The sequence below is a fragment of the Erinaceus europaeus genome, chromosome 5, assembly GCF_950295315.1.
Source record: "Erinaceus europaeus chromosome 5, mEriEur2.1, whole genome shotgun sequence".
NCBI lineage: Eukaryota > Metazoa > Chordata > Mammalia > Eulipotyphla > Erinaceidae > Erinaceus > Erinaceus europaeus.
The window spans coordinates 3,591,157-3,615,744 of record NC_080166.1 but is presented as its reverse complement, the minus strand read 5'-3'; the positions used below and the strand labels follow the sequence as shown (position 1 = coordinate 3,615,744).

General features: G+C 42.8%; 1 protein-coding gene across 6 annotated transcripts in view; it reads right to left on the bottom strand.

Moving 5' to 3' along the window:
• GHR (growth hormone receptor) overlaps window positions 1–24,588 on the bottom strand; it is a 253,214-nt gene that overhangs the window by 164,133 nt on the left and 64,493 nt on the right. The window contains exon 1 of one of the 6 annotated variants that reach the window (XM_060190998.1): window positions 6,731–6,758. The exons of the other annotated variants lie outside the window; for them this stretch is intronic. Coding sequence (XP_060046981.1) covers window positions 6,731–6,743 — 13 coding nt within the window. The 5' untranslated portion in view covers window positions 6,744–6,758. Of the gene's footprint in view, window positions 1–6,730; window positions 6,759–24,588 lie in introns of those variants that run through there. 6 annotated transcript variants of the gene reach the window in all.

Genomic DNA, 24,588 nt, shown 5'->3' with positions numbered 1-24,588 from the left:
AGAGAGAAAATGTCATGAAGCTATTTTTGTTTCTCTAGAAAAACCTTCTCAAGATAACATTTTTATACCCTTGTGGTATAGTGATATCTTCCTAGCTTTGAACTCACACCTGACTGCTCTACAATACCATGTATAATAGGGATTTCTAGGTTATTTTCTTGTCACTCTTGGCTTGTAAGTGACTTTCTACACTTAAGAATCATTCACTTTTCAGCAATTTTATTTTAGCAATCTTGTTAATAATTATTAAATAGTTAATAAAAACTGAATGAAATAAAATAAAACTAGCCTAGATGGTAGTGCACTTAGTTGAGCTTACGTATTACAGTGCACAAGGACCCAGGTTCAAGCCCCTATCCCCACCTGCAGGGGGAAAGCTTCATGAGTGGTGAAGCAGGGCTGCAGGTGTGTCTCTTTCTCCCTCCTTCTCTCTCTCCCTTTTCCATCTCAGTTTCTCTCTGTCTCTATCCAGTAGATGAATAAATAAAATATTTTTTAAACTAGCCTATATCCTTTTATGCTATTTATTTATTTATTTTAAAGACTTTATTTATTTATTAATGAGAAAGGTAGGAGGAGAAAGAACCAGACATCACTCTGGTACATGTGCTGCCAGGGATTGAACTCAGGACCTCAGGCTTGAGAGTCCGATGCTTTATCCACTGCACCACCTCCCAGATCACCTTTTATGCTATTTATATATAGCTGCATCTTATAAAGTAATGCCACCAGTTGCTTCTGGGTCTACCTGCATATTAGCTGTAAGGTTCAGGCAAAAACTAGTAAAGTCATGGGCCCCTTGGAATATACCTAAAGTAGACCTACAAGCTTTTTCCAAAATGGAGACCCCAAATCTTCATCTGCAATGTTGTTGCCTTTAGGCTCATGATTAGTCAACAATTTGTTCTGCTTTACATCTTAACTCTTTTTCAGCCACCAGATTCCAGATGCTAGCATGACACCAACCTGACTTCCCTGGGAAGACGACCCCACCAATGTGTCCTGGAGCCCCACTACGGAAAGAGAGAGACAGGCTAGGAGTATGGATCCACCTGCCAACGCCCATGTTCAGCGGGGAAGCAATGACAGAAGCCAGACCTTCCACCTTCTGCATCCCACAATGACCCTGGGTCCATACTCCCAGAGGGATAAAGAATAGGAAAGCTATCAGGGGAGGGGATTGGATATGGAACTCTGGGGGTGGGCATTGTGTGGACATGTACCTTTCTGTCCTATAGTCTTGTCAATATTTCCATTTTATAAATAAAAAAAAAATTTTTAAAACTAGCCTATAGCTTTTTTCTTTAGTTTTTGATCTCTCTCCTCTGATAAGTTAGGCATGAACTATTCTTCTTCTTCTAGCGTTTGCCCTTCTTCCGTAGCCAGTCAACAGCGTCAGGTTGAGCCTGATGTCAAGTTTCGAGACCTCCTTTGAATCTGGAGAGGTGGCAGTCGTTGACTATGTGGGTCATAGTCTGTCTGGAGCCGCAGGGGCAGTTCGGGTCGTCTCTGGCTCCCCGGCTATGGAACATAGCGGCGCACCGGCCATGGCCTGTTCGATAGCGATTGAGGAGGGCCCAATCATAACGTGCCAGGTCAAAGCCGGGTGGACGCTCGCAGGGGTCTGTGATGAGGTGTTTGTTCTTGACCTCAGCTGACTGCCAACTCTGTTTCCAAGAGACTGGAACAGAGAAGTTCAGTGTAGGCGTAGGGGACCAGATTGGGTGAGGAGACGTCAAGCGTTGGACAGGGTGGGCGAAGATCTCCGCGTATATTGGCAGGGCATGAACTATAATTGTTCTTATCTGTTAGTGCATGTATTTTCCTCAGGCTCCATTATCTTGTTCTGTGAGTTCTCTTTGTATTTGCTCTGATTTTTCTTTTTATGCAACTCCAAGAGCACTTTCTTGATTCACACAGTTTTTGTTGTCGCTGTGTGCGACTTCACATTTCCCCAAGTTTCTCTCTCAGCCAAACCACCACCTTGTTCCACCACTGGAATTTCGGTCCCCAACTTGCCCTTAGTGTCCCCTCTCTTCTCTTCTCTTCCGAGTCCCTCCTTGAATCTGCTGAGATAGACTCGAATCCTCAAGGGATTAAAAAAAAAAAGTACACATGTCTCTGCTGTGTCAATGTCTTCCTGAAAAAAAGGTATGCCCAGCAACCTAAAATAGTCTTCTCTGGGTCTTCCTGATTGCATCACGGTTTTTGCTGTTATGACACCATTTAAATGTAGCAGCTCAGCTGTTTTTCTGAAGTGCACCAGAAAAAAAAATGAAATTTACGTTGAGCCAAAAAAAAAAAAAAAAAGCCATGCATTGCTCTAATTCTCTGATAATTCAGGAAAAACAGCTAAGTGAAACTTTGGTCAAACTTTCCAGAAAGCTTTGAGATGAGAATAAGAATGGAAAAATTCAAGCCCAAAGGAGAAATTTCCAGAAATTTAGAAGCAAGTGAAAACAGGGGGTTATAACAGTTCAGGACATGCTGCCAGGAACAAAGCATATACGATATTATTTATTGCTGAAAGCTTTTCAGAGAGGCAGCATCTGGTTTCAGTGAGGTCCTGCTTTCATCCCATCCAACAGCTGGATCGAGCACCACAGCAAAAAGAGATCAGCCAATTTGCCAAGGTGACACAGCCAGCTAGTGGCCCTTTCCAGATTAGGCCACAAGAACCTTTCTTGGGCTTCGCAAAGGTCAAGAATAAATCACACGGCCAACAGAGAATTCAATGCCTTTTAACAATTCCAAGTGGATTCTTCTAAGTTTTCCATTTGTGTTTTTATTTTCAGAGTTCCAAAGAATCCTTTATCAGTTTTATCTAGTGGGAAAAATCAGAGATCAACTTAATTCTGTGTGAATGCCCTGCCCTGCCTCAGCTAGGATTAGTTAACCTAAGCTGGCTGTGTTTATGGCAGTCACAAATGATCAGTATTCTACCCACACTGGGAAGAAGGAGATGGCAGATCAGAGGATAACTCTAAGCAGAAATGCTACACAGTCTACCTGGGTCATTGCACATGTGTTTCTCTGAAGTGGACAAAAAGCCTCAGCGAATTAAAGTTTATCGGGCAAGACACAGTGCCATACATGTTTACTTCTCTCTTTTTTAAAATTATCTTTATTTTCTTTATTGGATAGAGACAGCCAGAAATCTAGCGGAAGGGGGTGATAGAGAGGGACAGAGAGACACCTGCAGCATTGCTTCGCCACTCGCAAAGCTTTCCTCCTGCAGGTGGGGACTGGGGGCTCCAACCCGGGTCCTTGCACATTATCATATGTGTGCTCAACCAGGTGTGCCACCACCCGGTCCCCATGTTTGCTTCTCTTTGAGACTTTTCTCAACCTCTTCTATTTCCTACAGAATCTAGGCCAGACAGCACATCTCTCCATTCCTAGTTGCTCAGGCCTCCATACCAAGACAAGAGACGGAGGTGCTGTTCCCAAGATATGTATTTCCCTCATTTCTGCACAGACACAAACTCACTGATAATAAGTTTCAACATTAATATAATAGTCAAGTTGTCCACAAACCCATCTCTCCACAGCCTCCGTAATGGACGCATGCACATTAAACACTGTTAGCATTACTGTGCTGTTACAATGATGACTGATACGCTTCATCAGTGATTGCACCCTGCAAACAGGAAGCCAATTTTAGCGAAAGGGAAGAAAGGAGAAGTCAGGAAGAGGTCTACTACTATTCTTTTCAGCACCTAAATGTTTTTTTATTAGACCAGGAGTCTGAATAACCTCAGCCAATTAATTGTGGAAGGGACTAGGCATGTTCTAAACCAGTCAAGAGAACATCAACAAAGGAACAGCTCTCATCAGGCCTTACATTCTCCAACCGTAGTAAAACAGAGTCAAGAGGAGACAGGCACCCTTTCTGAGCACCTGGGAGACACGCTGTTTCAATAACTTAAAACATATGTTGACTACGAATGACAGCAACGGTGAATTTAAGTCTGAATGAACAATACCACTAAAGCACATCTGGTGAGCTCCATACAATACAGTTTGGGAAATTTTCACTTAAAACTTATTACAGATGTCAAGACACAATACAAATACAGAGCATTCCACTTCATATTTCCTTTACATCACGATTTTCTCCTCAATTGGAAGAGACAAAACAGATCCTGATTGTAAAGTGATGACATTTTCAACATAAGGACCTTAGTTATAGTTTACACGTGCGTTGATTCCACTTCCCTTTGACTTAATATCCCAAGGGACAGTTGTGTTAAACGCTACATGAATTCAGTGTTTACTGAGTCCCTATTATGAGTTAGGTGCTGACTGAGTTCCGAAGGTTACAATCATAAATAACAGAGACATATTTCTGCCCTCCTGGGACTTCCAAGTCAGTAGTTCGGGTTTATTTATTTATTTATTTATTATTTTCTTTATTTACCTACTGGATAGAGACAGACAGTCAGAAATCGAGAAGGAAGGGGGTGATAGAGGGGAAGACAGAGACACCTGCAACACTGCTTCACCACCACCACCACCACCCTGCCCCCCCCCCAAAGCTTTCCCCTTGCAGGTAGGGACCAGGGGCTCAAACCCAGGTCCTTTCACATGGCAACACAGGCACCCAACCAGATGCACCACCACCCAGCTCCAAGTAGTTCCATTTTATCTTGAAATTAATTTTTTGTCTTGCTATTGCTCAACTCAGGCTTGAAAAAGGACTCATCCACTTATGGAAGCTCTTATGTCACTACTGTCTTTCCAAAATGTACTTTCTCAACCTCCAACTAGTCTAGTGCTATTAAATTCAGAATTACTGCTATTCTTAGAGCAAAGATCAGTAACATGATAAAGGGTTCTTTTTTCTTTTTTTTTTTCCATTTGCTTGAGAAGATAAGTGTGAAATAGGTTAAGCAGCAGATCTACTCCCTACATCCCAAACAAAAACTGTGGCAAAATCTAAAGCAGGTAAACCGTAAAATATACTTCCAAATATTCAACTCATTACTCTTCCAAAAGCAGCTAAACTGATATCCTTTGCATGAACTGGTAAATGATTATACATTCTGGCAATCAAGAGCAAATAGTCTAGTTCCAAAGTTTGCTTTCAAACACCTGTCTTTAAAATTCCTTGCCAATGCCAACAGGAATCAGTCTGTCCATACTAGACGCTGGGCCACTGGTCAGGACATAAGTCATCTAGGTCTAAACTTCTGCCTCAGATAAGCACCAATCTGTGCTAATGCGAGCCAAGTTTTTTTAAAGTCATATGACTGTCTCTTTTGGGGGAAATGTGAAAAATAGTCTTAGATTCTTCCACTTCCTTAAGTTTTCTCTTTTTTATCACTTTTTTTTTTGGGGGGGGGGTTAATGGTTTATATACAGCACAGTCACTGACACATGGGCACTATTTCTCATCTCCCTGTGACAGGTGTCGCAAAGCACTTCCACCAGCCCCCAAGTCAGGGTCTTTTCTCCTTCCCTCCTTCCCCAGCATTCTGTGCTTGGCTGAAATATACCAAAACACTGTCAAAGTTTTACTTTTCCTTTAATTTATTTATTAAATTATCTTTATTTATTTGATACGGACAGCCAGCAATTGAGGGGGGAAGGGGGTGACACAGAAGGGGAGAGACAGAGTCTCTGCAGTCCTGCTTCACCACTTGCAAAACATTTCCCCTGCAGGTGAGAACCAAGGGCTTGAACCTGAGTCCTTCTGCATGGTAATACACAGGCTTAGTCAGTTGTGCCACCACCTAGACCTCAAGTTTTACTTTGTATCTTTCTTTTTCTGTCCTCATTCCTTAAGTTCTGCCTATGAGTGATAGCATTTGGTATTCATACTTACTTTTTTGGCATTTCTCACTTAACAATGACTCACTCCTTCAAGTTCCATGCAAGATAAGGTGAAAGAAAATGACTTCTTTATTTTAATATTTATTTATTTGTGATAAGACAGAGAGAAATTGTGAGGAATGGCGGATAGAGAGAGAGACACCTACAGCACTGCTTAACCACCACTCATGAAGTTCTCCCTGTAGAAGAGGGTTGGGGGCCTTGACTCCCCTGCAGGTGGGGAGCTGGGGGCTCAAACCAGGATCCTTATGCCGGTCCTTGCGCTTCGCGCCACGTGTGCTTAACCCGCTGCGCTACCGCCCGACTCCCTTCATTCCTCTTCTCTCCTTTCCTCTATCCTCTCCTCTCTTCTCTCCTCTCTTCTCCCCTCTCCTCCTCTCCCCTCTTTTCTTGACCAGAGCACTACTCAGCTCTGGCTTATGGTGGTGCAGGGGACTGAACCTGGGACTTTGGAGCCTCAGGCATGAGAGTCTGTTTGCATAACCATTATGCTATCTACCCCTGCCCACTAAAATTCTTTAAAGATGATAATTAAGGGCTAATCATTTGGACTATTTATTATGGTTTTATTTGTCGACTGCAACAGCTTCAGGCTTCCTGCCTCTGCAATGTGGAAGCCTATTGAAAACAGCCAGGAACAAATACAAACTAATGGCCATCACGACCCAACTGGATAAACAGAAAGGAAGTGATGACATGAAGCTACCCTATAATTCACAACAATTTTTCTGTACTCCTCAAGTGAGCCAAGTAAAGTCCTTGTTTCTTTTATTATTACTACTACTACCCACTTCATGACTCAAGGAGAGCTGTCAGTGGGCTTGGTTCTTCGATTTAAACTAAACAACCTGATGGAGAGAAGAACTAAAATATTAGCTCCTAAAAATCAGCCTACCTTGTGAACTCATTTACGGGCTGTGATAAAGCTGAAGAAATGGAAACACTGCTGTAGCCCTCCTTGGACTTCTGCCGTTCCAGCTCAACTCTGCTCTTACTGGTTGTGAAAACTGGACCACCCACTAAATTTTCTCCAGCTAAGTAAACAGCTATAGTTGAAAGAAGGGCAAAACTTCTTGGCTTCTTCTTTTATGTTCACTCTGTGTCAATTCAATTCTGAATTCCAGCAAGTTACAGACTAAATCCAACAGAACAGAACGGTACTGAGTCCTTCAGGAAGGCTTGTCTCCAAATGCAAGAAGTGAGTAAAACAGACTTCAACCTGTACTCAAGCTCTCTCCTCTGAACTGGGACACAGAATCAACACTATTTAGATGAAAGTGCACAGCAAGACTGATTTCACAACAAAATAAAAAGTACCAGTTTATCATGTTGACTTCTCTGGGTAGACTGGTCATATTTGACAACAGGAAGAGATTATCTAGAGGACGAAGAAGGTAAAGCATAAACTGTAAACAGCTATCTTCATGAAAGAAACACTATCCTATGCCAAAATTAACTACATGAAGAAAAAAAAAAAAAAAAAACCTCTGTTTTCCCAGTAAGGCCTAACTGATTCTTGAATGTGTAGCTATTTCCCTTTAGAGCTGTCTTTTGGAAGGGGAAAGGCTCCAGACTGCCACTGAATGCAGATGAGATCTAAAGGGGGAAATAGTTAAGGTGTATTTATCAAGCACATACTAAGTGAAGAACTTGTCTATCATACTGCATTTTGGGTAAGCCTGTATTGCGCCCTTTAACCTTCTAAGAACTCACAGCTATTTCAGTCTGTGTCCTTGATAAAAGGACTGTCCTCTGGAGACTGTCTCATTTAACAGCAGCCTTTTCGTTCACTACCAGGCCACCCCACCTATAGATGTGAATCCTAGGACTCCCCTTCCCATAGATGTGATGGGCCGAGACCTTTAATAGGCCCCTCTATCCATAGTCCCTGTTCGCTTTTATTGGGAATATCCTCAGAAGCCTCACAAGAGTGTGGGCCTCCCCAGGACCTTGCCCTCAGTGTAGGGCAGCAATGGTGGGGACGGCCCCACTCTCCGAAGGGAGGCTGGGTCAGCCTACTCAGCCACTCAAGGAAGACTGGAATGAGTGTCTGGAATGTTCCGGCTGTGAGCATGAACTGAGCTCAGACTGACGGACTCAGAAGTTATTCAGGCAAAATATGAATATACATGGGCAGGTTGATGGATGGGAAACCTGGGAGTTACTTGCTGCCATAATTCAGCTTTTCAGTTCTATTCTCAGCTCTGACTACATCTCCCCAGATAATATTTTTAGCCTACCTCCATGTTAATTGTCAAACTCAATCAAAAAGTCCTAAAGTCACGGGCCCCTAGGAACATACCTAAAATAGACTTCCTAGCTTCTTATCACCTTAAGATCTCTGTTCTTTTTTAAGTTTTTAAAATATTTATTTATTTATTTATTTTTCCCTTTATTGTTGCCTTTGTTTTATTGTTGTAGTTATTATTGTTGTCATCACTGTTGGACAGGACAGAGGGAAATGGAGAGAGGAGGGGAGAAAGACACCTGCAGACCTGCTTCAACACCTGTGAAGTGACTCTCATGCAGGTGGGGAGCTGGGGACTCGAACCGGGATCCTTACGCCGGTCCTTGTGCTTTGCGCCACCTGCACTTAACCCGCTGCGCTACTGCCTGACTCCCAAGATCTCTGTTCTTATCTGCTGTTTTCTTGCTTTGGGGCCCCTGTTGACTAAACATTTTGTTCTGCTTCATATGTTAACTGCCTTTCAGCCACCAAGCTGCAGATGCTATCACTATTCCATTCTGAGTTCTCTGGACAGACAACCTCCCCAATGTGTCCTAGAAACCCACCTCCCCAGAAGCCTAAATCACCAGGGAGAGACAGAAACAGGCTGGGGGTTTGGATCCATTTGCCAACGCTCATGTCCAATGGAGAAGAAATTACTGAAGCCAGAACTACCACCTTCTACACTCCAAAAAGAATTTTGGTCCATACTCCAGGAGAAAGAGAAATGTTAGGGGAAGATGATCAGAGGGCTCTGAACTCCAACTCCATCAGGACCCAGAGAGAGAAGAGGAAAAAAAGAAGGACATTCAGGAGTAGCAATAGCTAGAGGTGTTACTTAGAAAGGAAGAAAAGGCAGGACCATAGAAAATGTGGGCAAAAATAGAGATAAATAGACAGACAGAGATACACAGATAGATGCATAGGTGGATACACAGATATAGACAGACAGACAGATACTTAGTAATGAAGTAATGGTCAACAACCCATATCTGTGACCTTGCGAGAACCACTGCAGTTTACAGAGGAGGGAGTGAGGACACAGAACTCTAGTGGTGGGAACCATGTGGAATTGTACCCCTGTTGCCGTGTAATTTTGTAAATCAATATTAAATCACTGAAAAAAAAAAAAGGACTGCCCTCTCTTGGCTTTTTTTTTTTTTATGAGACTGTTTGCCTTAAGACGTAAGTACCTTCACCATGTGTCCTAATCTTTCTTCTTCATCTGCTATGTCACAAACCTCCAATGAAAGTATATCACTGGTTCAATCCTCTTTTGATACTAGAGAGTAAGTAGAGGAAAACTTAAAAGTTCCATTAATAAGCTCCATTAATAAATGGAGCTGGGATCATATAGCTTAGGAGGGACCTGCCACTCACTGCCACACAACCTTTCCGCTGCTATTCTCTCCCATTCCGGAGTGACCACAGAGTTTTATCAAATGTCCCTACTGGGCATTAATTATCTCAGAGACCCTGTCCTGGTCACTGGCCCCAGCTTCCCCTCTGACTTATGTTCTATTCCAATCTTCTATCACTTTTTTAAACTTTTAAAAATTAATTAATTATTGCTTACTATTGGATAGAGACAGAAAGACACCTGTAGCCCACTTGACTATTTGTGAAGCTTTCCCCCTGCAGGTGGGGATCAGGGGCTTGACCTGAGTCCTTGTGCACTGTAATGTGTGCGCTTAACCAGGTGGGCCACTGCTTCCCCCCACCCCTCGATCTTCTGTCTCTATTCCTCAACCTCAGCACTGGGTTCTACTGGAACTTCCATCTATAGTGGTTTGGGGCATCCCTATGCCTCTCAACAGTTTATTCTTAAATCTAGAACCAAGTTTGTCCATAATCATAAATAGTGGGGAGTTTGAATAAACTGAGATAAAATTTACTTTTTGAGCCCTCTAAGTTCTAATGTGTGAGATAAGTGACCTAGTTTTTGGATAAACATACCAAGATATGTTGTGTGAATTTATCTTTCTGGTAAGGAATTCTGGATCTGCCCACCCAAGCTGGAGGCTTTCCTCAAAGGACATGTGAAGAGTCGATTTGTCTGGGGACCTGCGTGCTAGAGCCTGTGGTAAACTATGTAATCATCACCCCAGACCACCACACAGACACACAGACACACAGACACACACACACACACACACACACAGGGGTATAAGATGCATCTACTGACTATAGCAAATCTTTATTTTAGCTATTTATGTTCAAGATCAGCTTTGGGTTAAGAACTTCTCTGGTTTGAATAGAAAAAACTCATTTTGAGCAAAGTAAGTTTTGTTTTACTCTTCTTTTCCCATATGTGGTAAAATCACCATTTAAGAGCCTTGAGAACAGTAAAGCTTTTTTTTTTCCCCCCTCATTAATGTGTATTGCCAGAATAGGGAAGGGAAAGGAGGAAGGTAACATATGATAGATGAAGTCACAGGTAATTTCCAAGTCCTCTGAATTAAGTTTAAACCTCATCCTGCTAAAGCCTTTTATCAGAGCTGCTAAGAAGCAACCAGTGAGACATATTTAAGCTATGGTCTACTTGTTCTATGCCCTTACCCTTAGTATATTTAAGCTATGGTCTACTTGTTCTATGCTCTTACCCTTAGTATATTTAAGCTATGGTTTACTTTTCTATGCCCTTACCCTTAGTATATTTAAGCTATGGTCTACTTGCTCTATCCTCTTACCCTTAGTATATTTAAGCTATGGTCTACTTGTTCTATGCCCTTACCCTTAGTATATTTAAGCTATGGTCTACTTGTTCTATGCCCTTACCTTTAGTATATTTAAGCTATGGTCTACTTTTCTATGCCCTTACCCTTAGTATATTTAAGCTATGGTCTACTTTTCTATGCCCTTACCCTTAGTATATTTAAGCTATGGTCTACTTGTTCTATCCTGTTACCCTTAGTATATTTAAGCTATGGTCTACTTGTTCTATGCCCTTACCCTTAGTATATTTAAGCTATGGTCTACTTGTTCTGTGCCCTTACCCTTAGTATATTTAAGCTATGGTCTACTTTTCTATGCCCTTACCCTTAGTATATTTAAGCTATGGTCTACTTTTCTATGCCCTTACCCTTAGTATATTTAAGCTATGGTCTACTTGTTCTATCCTGTTACCCTTAGTATATTTAAGCTATGGTCTACTTTTCTATGCCCTTACCCTTAGTATATTTAAGCTATGGTCTACTTGTTCTATGCCCTTACCCTTAGTATATTTAAGCTTATGGTCTACTTGTTCTATCCTCTTACCCTTAGTATATTTAAGCTATGGTCTACTTGTTCTGTGCCCTTACCCTTAGTATATTTAAGCTATGGTCTACTTGTTCTGTGCCCTTACCCTTAGTACATTTAAGCTATGGTCTACTTGTTCTGTGCCCTTACCCTTAGTATATTTAAGCTATGGTCTACTTGTTCTGTGCCCTTACCCTTAGTATATTTAAGCTATGGTCTACTTGTTCTGTGCCCTTACCCTTAGTATATTTAAGCTATGGTCTACTTGTTCTATGCCCTTACCCTTAGTATATTTAAGCTATGGTCTACTTGTTCTATGCCCTTACCCTTAGTATATTTAAGCTATGGTCTACTTGTTCTATGCCCTTACCCTTAGTATATTTAAGCTATGGTCTACTTGTTCTATCCTGTTACCCTTAGTATATTTAAGCTATGGTCTACTTGTTCTATGCCCTTACCTTTAGTATATTTAAGCTATGGTCTACTTTTCTATGCCCTTACCCTTAGTATATTTAAGCTATGGTCTACTTGTTCTATCCTCTCACCCTTAGTATATTTAAGCTATGGTCTACTTGTTCTATCCTGTTACCCTTAGTATATTTAAGCTATGGTCTACTTGCTCTATGCCCTTACCCTTAGTATATTTAAGCTATGGTCTACTTGTTCTATCCTCTCACCCTTAGTATATTTAAGCTATGGTCTACTTGTTCTGTGCCCTTACCCTTAGTATATTTAAGCTATGGTCTACTTGTTCTATCCTCTCACCCTTAGTATATTTAAGCTATGGTCTACTTGTTCTGTGCCCTTACCCTTAGTATATTTAAGCTATGGTCTACTTGTTCTATGCCCTTACCCTTAGTATATTTAAGCTATGGTCTACTTTTCTATGCCCTTACCCTTAGTATATTTAAGCTATGGTCTACTTGTTCTGTCCTCTCACCCTTAGTATATTTAAGCTATGGTCTACTTGTTCTGTGCCCTTACCCTTAGTATATTTAAGCTATGGTCTACTTGTTCTGTCCTCTTACCCTTAGTACATTTAAGCTTATGGTCTATTTGTTCTATCCTCTTACCCTTAGTTGGGCTGCAAGCAGATTGTCAAGTGGCCAGAGGCTGCCGTACACACTGGAAGGAGAGGACTAGAGCTCTGCCCTTCTTATTCTGACCCTGGAAAATGTAATTTAGCAGACGAAGGGGTCATTTGTCTCCCAAATAACACTGCCTATGCAGGTGAAATCTCACCAAAGCGGAAATCACATTTAGGTTAAAGCAATACGGCTCCATTATCTGATTATCTGATTATCAAAATTTGGCTACCTTTGTCTACCATGATGAAGAAACAGGAAGTGACTTGTCAGTAATGCACAACCTTCTCATGGCAGAGCTAGGATTTAATTCGTGATGTGGTATTATTGTCAAAAATCACATTAAGACTCTTCCTTATTCTGACCTTGTCTTTATTTTTATCATTTTTTTTTTCTCTCACAGTATTAAATTCAGGATACCAAATAAGGATCTTAGGATGTTCAAAATAATTTTTTTCCAGGCTGGTGATCCCACAATTTTTTTTTTTTTTTTGCCTCCAGAGTTATTGCTGGGGCTCGGTGCCTACACTATGAATCCACTACTCCTGGAGGCCATTTTTCCCATTTTGTTGCCATTGTTGTTGCCCTTGTTATTATTATTGTTATTGTTACCACTGATGTTGTTGTTGGATAGGACAGAAAGAAATTGAGAGAGGAGGAGAAGACAGAGAGGGGGAGAGAAAGACACCTGCAGACCTGCTTCATCGCTTGTGAAGTGATCCCCCTGCAGATGGGGACCTGGGGGCTCGAATCAGGATCCTTACACTGGTCCTTGCGCTTCACACCACGTGCGCTTAACCCACTGAGCTACCACCCACCCCTGGCCACAATAAATTTAAAGGTGAATCAGAACAGGCAGAGTCTCCAACAGATTTGTCAAAACTTTTCACTGGAGTCAAAAATCATTGGAGTGTATACCTGTGTCAATGAGTCACAGTTTATTCAGCTAGTTATCAATGGCCAGGTGCTGGGGTCCTAGAGGATTCAGATGCTTTTGAGAAGATGCAGAAATGTTCACTGAATGTCTTTCTGCATATGCCAGGTGCTTGTGTAAGTGCTGCTGAAAGCTGTGTGCTATAAGGCCACATCAACGTAAAGCTACCAGTTTCAAGAAGCCAGCTTACCTGAGAAAGGTGAGAAGAAGGAAGAACATAGCTAGAAGGCTATCACCTAAAATCTTCCATAGCTCCCTATCTGGGACAAGTCCTAACTCTTCATGGTGTGGGAATCTACCTCTCTCTTCAGCCTACCCTCCCTCCTTCCTGCAAGCTGCCCACCCCCAATGGCTGGTGATTCGCCAGGCGCTTCCCTGAACACACTAGAAAGCTACCCATTTCTGGGCCACTGAACACGTCAATTCTTGGGCCTCTCCCCACTGTTCTCATCACATCCTCACCCAACACTGCAGGACTTAGTCATGGTGTCTCTTTCCTCCTCAGAACACCCACAAGCCTGCCAGGCGTCTATCACTGTGGAGCACTGACTGACCTACTTTCTGACCATACACTAATAACGGCAGTGGGTGTGGACATGATGCATTCAAAGTCCCAGCAAAAGCAGACTTTCCCCAGCAACCTGCCAGCATCGAGCAGTGTGCAAGCTGCTAGCACATCAACTTGTGGAGTTAACTTTCCATCAGTAGCGTAAGAACTTGAATTTCTAGACTGGGAGGCGAGGAGTGTTGATGGCAGCACTGGGCTGCAGACACTCCATGACCTGGGCAGAGAGGCAGCTCCCCAGGTAGACCAGATGCCTTGCCACCCATGTCGCCCAGGCCTGAGCCTCCACACCACATGGAAGTGGTGACGGGCCCCAGGAAAGCTTTAGTGCTATGGTGTCTTTCTATCGGAATGAAGAAGTAGCCTAGAAAAATGAGTGCAGCTTCGGATGTTCCCAGCTGTGACCATGGACTCTGAGCTCAGTTTGCCAGGGACTTGGGTCATGTGGGTACCTCACACTACACAGGAATATACGTGGGTCCTGGGTCAGACTGATAGGATAGAAAACTGTAACTGTGTATTTTCTTCAAGCTTCTTCAAGCTACTCTCTGCACTCATCTGGCTTGCTAGTTCCGTTTTCAACTCTGACAGCATCTTTCCACCTCTATGTTAGCTATCTTGAGCTATCAGGCTCAAGAGATCACTAAAGTCATGGGCCCCTGGGAATATCCCTGAAATAGACTTCCTAGCCTCTTTGCAGTCTAAAGTCCCTGTTCTAGTCCTACTTTTGAGATACTGTTTATGAAACATTTTATCTTGCTTTGAGCCTTTTTTTAAGTCTTTTATTATTATTACTATTTTTATTTATTGAATAGAGACCATCAGAAATCAAGAGGGAAGGGGGAGATAGGGAGAAAGACAGAGAGACACGTGCATCCTTGCTTCACCACTTGCAAGGCTTTCCCCCTGCAGATGGGGACTGGGGGCTCAAACCTGGGTCCTTGTGCTCTAACATGCACTCAACCAGGTGCGCCACCACTGGCCCCGCTTTATATCTTTTTAAAAACATTATTATTATTATTATTATTATTATTATTATTATTATTATTACTATTATTACCATCAGGATTATCACTGGAGTATGAGGAATTCACTGCTCCTGGTGGTCATTTTTCCTTACTTCACTTCATTTCATTTTAATAAGAAAGACAGAAATTGAGAGGGGAGGGGCAATAAATATGGAGAGAAAGAGAGACATCTGTGTACCTGCTCCACTTCCTGCAAAGCTATAGAAATAATAGTCAACCCGTATCTGTGACCTTGGGAGAACGACTAGCTTTCCACAGAGGAGAGGGACACGGAATTCTGACGGTGAGGATGGAGGGCAGTCACACCTCTACTATCTTACAATCTTGTAAGTCAATATTAAATCATGGATAAAGTAATTATTAAATAAAAGATTATGAATTTTTTTATTTAAGAAAGGAGACATTAACAAAACCATAGAATGAGAGAGGTACAATTCTGCACAATTCCCATAACCCGATCTCCACATCCCACCCCCTCCCCGGATAGCTTTCCCATTCTCTATCTCTCTGGGAGTATGGACCCAGGGTCGTTGTGGGATGCAGAAGGTGGGAGGTCTGGCTTCTGTAATTGCTTCCCCGCTGAACATGGGCGTTGACAGGTGGATCCATACTCTCAGTCTGTCTCTCTCTTTCCCTAGGGGTGGGGCTCTGAGGAAGTGGCACTCCAGGACACATTGATGGGGTCGTCTGTCCAGAGGCTTTAAGGGCAAGGCCACTAGTCAAACAAGCCCACAGCGAACCGCACAGTGTTTCCAGACTAGCGCTCATAGTCAACCACTGAAAAGGCAAGGCTTTGAGTGTCTCAGCTCCCCCAAGAACAGTGCTGTAAATGTAAAACAGCAGGAAATCAGGTGTGTGCCAGGGAAAATACGCAACTTGGTTTGAGAACTTGAAGATACCGTGTTGAGTGAGCTGAGTCAGAAAGACAGGAACCAGTACCAAGCGATCTCACTCACAGGCGTCCCGGGACCTAAGCCACAGGGACAGTGAGGAAAAGGAAAGGTGAGACTTGGACTGGAAGTGGTGGAGCGTACGAAAGGAAAGTGCTCTGGAGAAGGAGGGAGAGGCAGGAGACGGTGAGGCTTTGGGACCCTTGCGTACACCGTACACTGGGAGGGTGCAAAGGACCAAGTTGGGGGAGTGAGTGTCTTCCAGCCACATATCCTAGGGAGATGAGAGGCTGTACCTACGTGTCATCTATTGTGCTGTAAACCACTGGCCCCTGAAAAAGTATACAAAAGGAGTACAAAAGAAAACATCAAAAACAACAAAAAACTGAGACACAGGGAGTCGGGCGGTGGTGCAGCGGGTTAAGCGCACGTGGCACAAAGCGCAAGGACCAGTGTAAGGATCCCAGTTTGAGCCCCCGCCTCCCCACCTGCAGGGGAGTCGCTTCACAGGTGGTGAAGCAGGTCTGCAGGTGTCTGTCTTTCTCTCCCCCTCTGTCTTCCCCTCCTCTCTCCATTTCTCTCTGTCCTATCCAATAACAACAACATTAATAAAAACAATAACTACAACAATAAAACAACAAGGGCAACAAAAGGGAATAAATAAATATTTTTTTGAAACTGAGTTTTTTTAAAAAAGAAACTACGTTTGATAAGTCATTCTGTCCTGTCACAGTGACCTATGTACACAAATAGACACCAAATAAAGATGAACTGTTCTCCAGGTGTGAAGGCAATGCCGATGAATGCTAAAGCAATGTGAGTCCCATTCATTCATGCACTGTGTGCTCCAGACCATGTCCCAGGTCCATTCCAAGGTTCTAGACCATTTCCCAGAACAGGGAGGAGGAGAAGGATCACCATCATCACGACTACCACCACCATCACCACCCTCATCACCACCCTCATCACCACCACCACCACCCTCATCACCATTACTACCACCATCACCACACCATCACCATCACCATCCCAGAGTCTACAAACTTGTGGATGGATGTGGGTCAGGTACTCAATGAGTAATACATATCAGATGACAATAAGCATTGTGGAAAAAGTAAACAATGGTGTGTAGGAGAGGCTATCTGGAAAGGGTGGGAATGTTGTAGTTTCTTATGGGCTGGCAGGGAAACATCTGAATCAAGACTCGAAAAACGTGAGAAATGCTGGGGGACTTCTGGAGGGAGCATTCTCCAGGTGAAAGGAGACCAAGTGCAAGAGCCTGAAGCTGGGTTTTCCCATGACACATCTGAGCCACAGCCAAGATGACAGTCAGGAAGACAGGCTGTTCTGTTATAACATGTGTTCCTGTAATGGCAGTGAACGCACAAGCTAGCGATAAATAGTAAGGCAATATTGCCACAATATAGAAACTAGACTTTTCATAGGCAAAAGGAGCCAGAATGGCAGGAGTAGAATTCTAACTTTCATAGGGAAGGGGAAAGCCACGGGACCGGCTGCAGCGATTTTAGAGGATTTTAGAGACACAGACATAGGCGGGTGGGTGCAGGGAAGAGTACAGTGAATCCTCTGACATGAGCATGGTGGGCGGGCGAAGTGTTTCTCTATTTAAGAGGATGAAAAGTGAGCTGTGTCACCAGAAATGTACCATCTCCCACACACATAGGTCTCTGCTCAGGACAGGCTCACGCCCACCTGCGACCACCTTCACTGATGACCTGTGTCCGCTTGTTTGCACGGTTTCACCTCGCAAGGAACAGAGAGAGCTAGGTCGGTCACTGTGATATGGCAAGGCACAGGGATGGAGCAGGGACATGAGATGGTAAGGTGGACGATTAGGCGTGTGCAAAGTCGGCTGGTGGGAGGGAGAGGTGGAGGGTCAGGCACATACAAAAGCAGACTGACCAGTTTCCGGCCTTTGCAGTAGGTCAGGTAAGACGACTACTCTCTGCCCTGATCCAGCTTTCCAGCCCTATTCCAAACTCTGCTGCCACCTTCCCGTGGCAAGCAAGGCAAGAGTGGGTGAGAAGGCTCAATCCGCCCTCTGGTCAAGTGAAATCCCATAAAATAGTGGAGGTAAGGGCGGTGGTGGGCAGAGTGTGAGACATCGCTACCATGCAGCTGTGTGGAATTACCTTTCTCTTTCATGTTCCTTATTTCATTTTTATTAGTGATTTACAAAATTACAAAATGACGGGGTACAATTCCACACCAGAGTTCCGTGTCCCCATCTCCTCTACTGCAGTGATTCTCAAAGTCACAGATTACTTTTATAATCTGTAACTTCTATAACTAACTGTTCATTTCCTCTATGTATAAATTTTTCTCCCCCCCCCCCCCATGGTCCTGCCTTCTCTTCCATTTGAGTCACGGCTTCACCTATTACTATTTCTGAATGTCTTTCTTTTTTTTTGCTCTTCTCTCTCTGAAATCACTTTTAAAGCACTGTTTCTGAACAAGACTCCTCCAGGATGCCTTACTACTCAGACTCTACCACAAGTTAGACTTTCTGGAGAAGTGCAGAGTGCCCTTCCATTCTGTTATTTCTCTGTATCTTTCTTCTCCTGCCAACCAGATGGAAGACCAGCCTTCTCAGACACACACAGACACGCACATGGACACATAGACAGACACGAACCTGAGTGACAAGACTGGGACAGGCTGAGCAGATCAGCAATGACTAAACGTGTTTCCCACCAGGGCTGTTTATTCTCTTTGGCCTACCTGCTCCAGCAGATCCATCCTAGGTCCTGTTCTCCAACACCTCAAGAAGCACTGCTGTGGGCTGAAATATCCACATTCCCTACACTGGAAATGACTAGAATGAACAAGAGAATTCAGGGATCACTGTCCCATAAGCCCTGTGCTTGCCTTGGTGGTATCCAAGTCCTTCTGGAAGTTTCTAACTTCCGTCATGTGGTCCCTCTCCGCCCTCACAGAAACAGAGTAATACAACACTTTCTCCCACTGGTCTTTCAGATCTAGGACTGGTAATTACCACTGGAGGTCTAAGTTCTTCTCCTCCTTCTTCTTCCCTTTATTTATTTGATAGAGACAGCCAGAAATCAAGAGGAAGAGGAATGTACAGAGGGAGAAGGACATAGAGATACCTGCAGCGATACTTCACCACTCGTGAAGTTTTCCTCCTGCAGATGGGGACTGGGGGGGTTAAACCAAGGTCCTTGCATGTCGCAACGTGCACTCAACCAGGTGCGCCACCACCTGGCCCCGGGGACTAAGATCTTCCACATGGTTTGGGGGGGACTCCGACCTTCCCCTTCATTATAGTCTCCAGTTTTCTTTGAAATTCAGCTATGTAGAATTTTACAATTACATGTAGCTGCCGAAGGTATTTGATTAAAAGAAAGAAAAGCAAAATACAAATTTCATGTATTCATTCACTCACTGATTCATTCATTTATTCATTCTGGGTGAATATTCCAATGCCTGGGTCTTGTTAAAAGTAGAGTTGAAGGGGGTGGGGGAGGCAACAGAATGTTCTATGAAAAAAACTCTTTTGTCTTGGGTCCCAAGGCCCCAGGTTCAATCCCCAGCACCAAAAAGCTAGAGCTGAGAACTGTTCTGATCTCTGTCGCTCTCCCTCTCTCTTCTCATTCAAATAAAATAACTACAGTTTTATGTACAGCTGGAGGAGTTAGAGAGCTTCTCACCTAGTAGGGCCGCCATGCACACACGTCAGGCTGGAGGCCAAGCAGTCTCACTGGGTGCTACAGCATGGCAGAGAGGGCTTGTGTATGGAGTCTTTCCCCCTCTCTTTCTCTGCTCTCCTATCTCTGTCTCTCTCCTTCTCTCTGAATGAAAAAGGCAGCCTGGGAACAGTGAAATCACACATGTGTGAGACCTGGCCTTTGAAAGTAAAAACATGAAGAGATGAAATCCTTGAAGAACTGCAGAATGACTTAAATCAGGAACTAGCTTGGCAAACAGTTTTTATCAAATAAAGTTTCATTTCTGAGATGAAAGTTTGCTTACAGGCTAGTGATGACCTTTCTTGAAATATCTCTTTATTAACTATTACTCTGAAACTATTATCATTTTGATGACAGAGCTGATTTCATATCCTAGACAATTAGTCTGCTAGACATTAGGTAGGTGAGAATATTCTCCAGGTCTAATAAAAGGCCCTAAGATTCTATATTTCAGAGAAACACACAGGAAATGAAAATAACTTTAATAAACTTCAAAAAACTTTACAGCAACAACTGGCCCATTTGATAGCTCATTTGTGCTAAATGTCACTAGATTAGTAATACAATCTTATGTTTACCCAAGATTAGGGGTTTGACTGTAAAAACTAAGGTCAAAGAATAGTGCTGTTAATTTTCAATGAATTTGTTTAATAATTAACCATTAATAACTATATCCCTCCTTCCTTTGGATGGTCTAGACTCCTGAAGGTCTAGAGAAAAAAAAACAAATGCTAGTGAGCTCAGGTCAAGTTATAATTCCAATAGGTTCTTTTTTTTTTTTTTTTTTTGCCACCACCAAACTTTTTTGCTGAGGATCAGTGCCTGCATGACCTCACTGTTCCTAGTGACCATTTTTAGATACAGGAAGAGAGACAGAAATAAGGAAAGACAGAGAGAAGAGACATCTGCAGTACTACTCCTCTGCTTATGAAGCTTTCCACTTCTGGTCCCCTTGCTAGACTCACAATGACCACTGTCAACAGCCATGCAAGCATCAAACAATCGATATCACATGGAGACTACAAAAACCAGGCCAGGATAGAGAGTCTAAAAGTCTTGTCGGGGGGACCACCAGCATATTCCCGTTAAGATAAACTGATGAATCAACAATCTCCAGTTCTTTTTTTTTTTTTTTTTTAATATTTTAGTTTTGAGAGAAATGCAGAGAGAGAGAGAGAGACCAGAGCACTGCTCAGCTCTGGTTTATGGTGGTGCAGGGGATTGAACCTGGGTTTTGGGAGCCTCAGGCATGAGAGTCTGTTTGCATAACCATTATACTGTTTCCCCGTCCAACAATCTCCAATTCTATCTGGTGGTGAAGCAGAAATGTTTTGCTTTGGAAAATGAGGCGTACAAAGCATGATAGTGTGAAGCAGGCAAATGACAGAATTGTGGGGGTTTCCTCTGGTATTTTATTAATCTTGGTATACACATTAATTTCCCTATCTCCTAGTGATATCACCCAAAATATGGTGGGAAATAGTCACTTTTCTTATTTCAAAGCTATCACTAGTTAGAGGATGTTCTGTCTCCCTTAGAAAAACAAAATGGGTGGGGGGACTGGGTAAACAGCATACTAGTTATGCAAAAGACTCTTAGGTCTGAGGCTCAGAAGTCCCTGGTTTAATCCCCAGCACCACCATAAACTAGAGCTGAGTAGTGCTCTGGGGTCTTTCTCTTGTCTCTATTTCTGTCTCTCTTTTTCTCTCTCCCTCCCTTTCTCTCTCTCTCTCTTTTTCCCTCTCCTTCTCTCTACCATTCTTTGTATTGCTATCTCCTTAAAGAAAATAAAATAGTATTTTAAATAAATTCCTTGGGAGAAAATAAAAAGAAAAACATTGAATTAAATATATTTCTCAATATATAGTGTATCCTAACTTCAAATACATTACACTGAATAAAAAAGTGACTTAGAAGCTAGAAAACAAGAAAAGATGGTTCATGTCTTTGAGTGTATCTCATGGAATAAAGAGCACAGATTTTTTTTTAAATTTCTTTATTGGGGGATTAATGTTTTACAGTCAACACTAAATACAATAGTTTGTACATGCATCACATTTCTCAGTTTTCCACGTAACACTATAACTCCCACTAGGTCCTCTGTCAAAGAACACAGATTATAAAGAACATATCCTACCTCTTGACTTCAGAGCAAGTCCTCAATAAATATTGTTTGACTACTGATATTAGTATTACATTAAGGAGAAAAAGCCACTTAATATTTGCCAAGCATATTTCTGCTTAAACTGCTACAGAATTTTGGAGGCAACATCCAATAGCACAGCTATATATTGTACAGCAAACCCTAACAAAAGGACTTTTAAAAGTTAACCCAATTAACAAATAATGTGATGATAACATTAACTATCCATTGTCTTTTGGAACCCTAAAACAGCAGGAACCTCACATCTCCACTATAGAGCCCCTACTTCCCCCAGTCCTCGAACCCTTGGATAGGGCCCACTTTCCCGTATGCCTCTCCCAATCCATATCAAATAATATTGCATCCGCCGATCACAACCTAACCAACACAACGATTGCCACCTCAACATGCTTCACCTCAGACTGTCCAGAGACTTCACGTGTGGAATGACAACCCTTCAGCTTCATTGCTTGGGTAAGACCTTTCCTTTTATAGTACACTCTAATTTCATCTCAGGTGGTTCACTTTCTAACAAAGTCCCAAAACCTAGATATACACCAGTTTCTGTGAGAGAGAGCATATGTTCACCCGTATCCGTAAACTACTGCAAAATATATACCTGAAAGCAGAAGTACACTAGAGTTTGCAGTGAGTACCTCCCTAACACTTCCTCTCCACTATTCTAAGCTTTGGGTCCATGATTGCTCAACAATTTGTTTGGCTCTGTACGTTAACTCTCTTTTCAATCACCAGGTTCCAGATGCCATCAGGATGCCGGCCAGGCTTCCCTGGACTGAAGACCCCACCAATATGTCCTGGAGCTCAGCTTCCCCAGAGACCCATCCTACTAGGGAAAGAGAGAGGCAGACTGGGAGTATGGACCGACCAGTTAATGCCCATGTTCAGCAGGGAAGCAATTACAGAAGCCAGACCTTCCACCTTCTGCATCCCACAATGACCCTGGGTCCATGCTCCCAGAGGGATAGAGAATGGGAAAGCTATCAGGGGAGGGGGTGGGATATATGGAGATTGGGTGGTGGGAATTGTGTGGAGTTATACCCCTCCTACCCTATGGTTTTATTAATTTATCCTTTCTTAAATAAAAAAAACTTAAAAAAAAATAATTTTGGAGGCAAATATGTCTTGCAGAAATCCATTCTTTGCTTTACAGATGACATGATGAAGGTATGTGACTTAATGAAGCTCTCTAAATAACTTCAGAATCAAAAGTGAAACCCAGATTTCCTGCAGGGGCAAAGCTTCACAAGTGGTGAAGCAGGGCTGCAGGTGTCTCTGTCTTCTCCCTCTCCATCACCTCTTTCCTTTCAATTTCTTGCTGTCTCTATCCAATAAATAAATAAAGATGCTATTTTTTTAAAAAAAGAGGAAATTGAGATGCATGCAAGATAAGTGAACCTCACAGACATATTTCTGATTCAGTGTTCAGATTTAAATCCAGCCCTACCAGATCCCAAAGCCCAGACTTTTTTCTACCAAGATAATTAATGCCTTTTATTTAACTTCAAACTTGCTCCTTCTCTAATAGTTCAACCGCTGGAAGAATTATTAAAAAATAGCAACAACCAAAAAAAGGGGGTCTGGGTAGTGGCTCACTCAGACATGCACCAGGACTTGGGTTCACATCCCTGTTCCCCACCTGCAGAAAGAAGTTTTAAGAGCATTGAGGCAGTGCTGCAGACGTCACTGTTTCTCCCACTCTCTCTACTACTCTATGTCTATCAGAAAAAGAAGGAAAAAGGAGAAAATGGTTGCTGGAATGGTGGCATCCTAGTGCAGGCACTGAGTCCTAGTAACCCTGGTGGCAAAATAAATAAGGATAAAATTTAAAAAAACATTAATTCCACAAGTACAAGCACAATGTCAACTGTTTATTTTGAATATGGATGGCACAGAACTGGGTCCTGTTATTTCCCAAATTGTCTGCTAACTGAATGACAGTATTATGAAAAAATGATTGACAAAAGCAAGAAAAAGAACATCAACAAGAATGTACTTTGAAACAAGCAACGTGTGGACAAAATTGCTCAAGCAACGACTTGTCGCTAGATACCATCCCTTTTTAGGAAACATTTCCTTACTTCTTTAATCACTGGATTCATCTGTCCCAAGATTGGGCTTGAAGAGTAATCCAACTCATCTTTAAGTGGCCGAATTCTAGAATGTGCTCTCACTGGTCCAATGTCATTCCTCCTTTTTTTATTGGTCAATACCCCTAAGCTGTGTGCTTAACAGCCTCCAAGGCAGACAAACCTGAGAATGTGGGTGAAATATGCCTGTTCTTGAGGACAGGGAAACCTTTTCTTTTTCCATTGACTTTATTGAGAGGTTAATGGCCGGCAGTATAGTCTTTAGCACACAGGCAGGACCTCTCCTCTCCCTGTAATTGGTGCCTAGGAGACACTGCAGGACCCCAAGGTCTCTCTTTTTCCCCCTTCACTGGGAATTAATGTTTTACAGTCTCCAGTAGCCAGTGACTCTTCATCCTGTTAAAATTTTTCATTTTATTGTTTTTAAATTTTTTGCCTCCAGAGTGATTGCTGGGGCTCGGTGCCTGCAATACGAATCCACTGCTCCTAGAGGCTATTTTCCCCCCATTTTTGTTGCCCTTGTTGCTCTTGTTGTTATTATTGTTATTGTCGTCATAGCTGTTGTTGTAGGATAGAACAGAGAGAAACAGAGAGAGGAGGGGAGACAGAGAGGGGGAGAGAAAGACAGACACCTGCAGACCTGCTTCACTGCTTGTGAGGTGACCCTCCCTGCAGGTGGGGAGCCGGGGCTTGAACCAGGATTCTTGAGCCAGTCCGTGGGCTTCATGCCATGTGCACTTAACCAGCTGTGCTACCGCCCAAGCCCCTTCATCCTGTCTTTTACCCTCCTTCCCCAGAGCCCTCT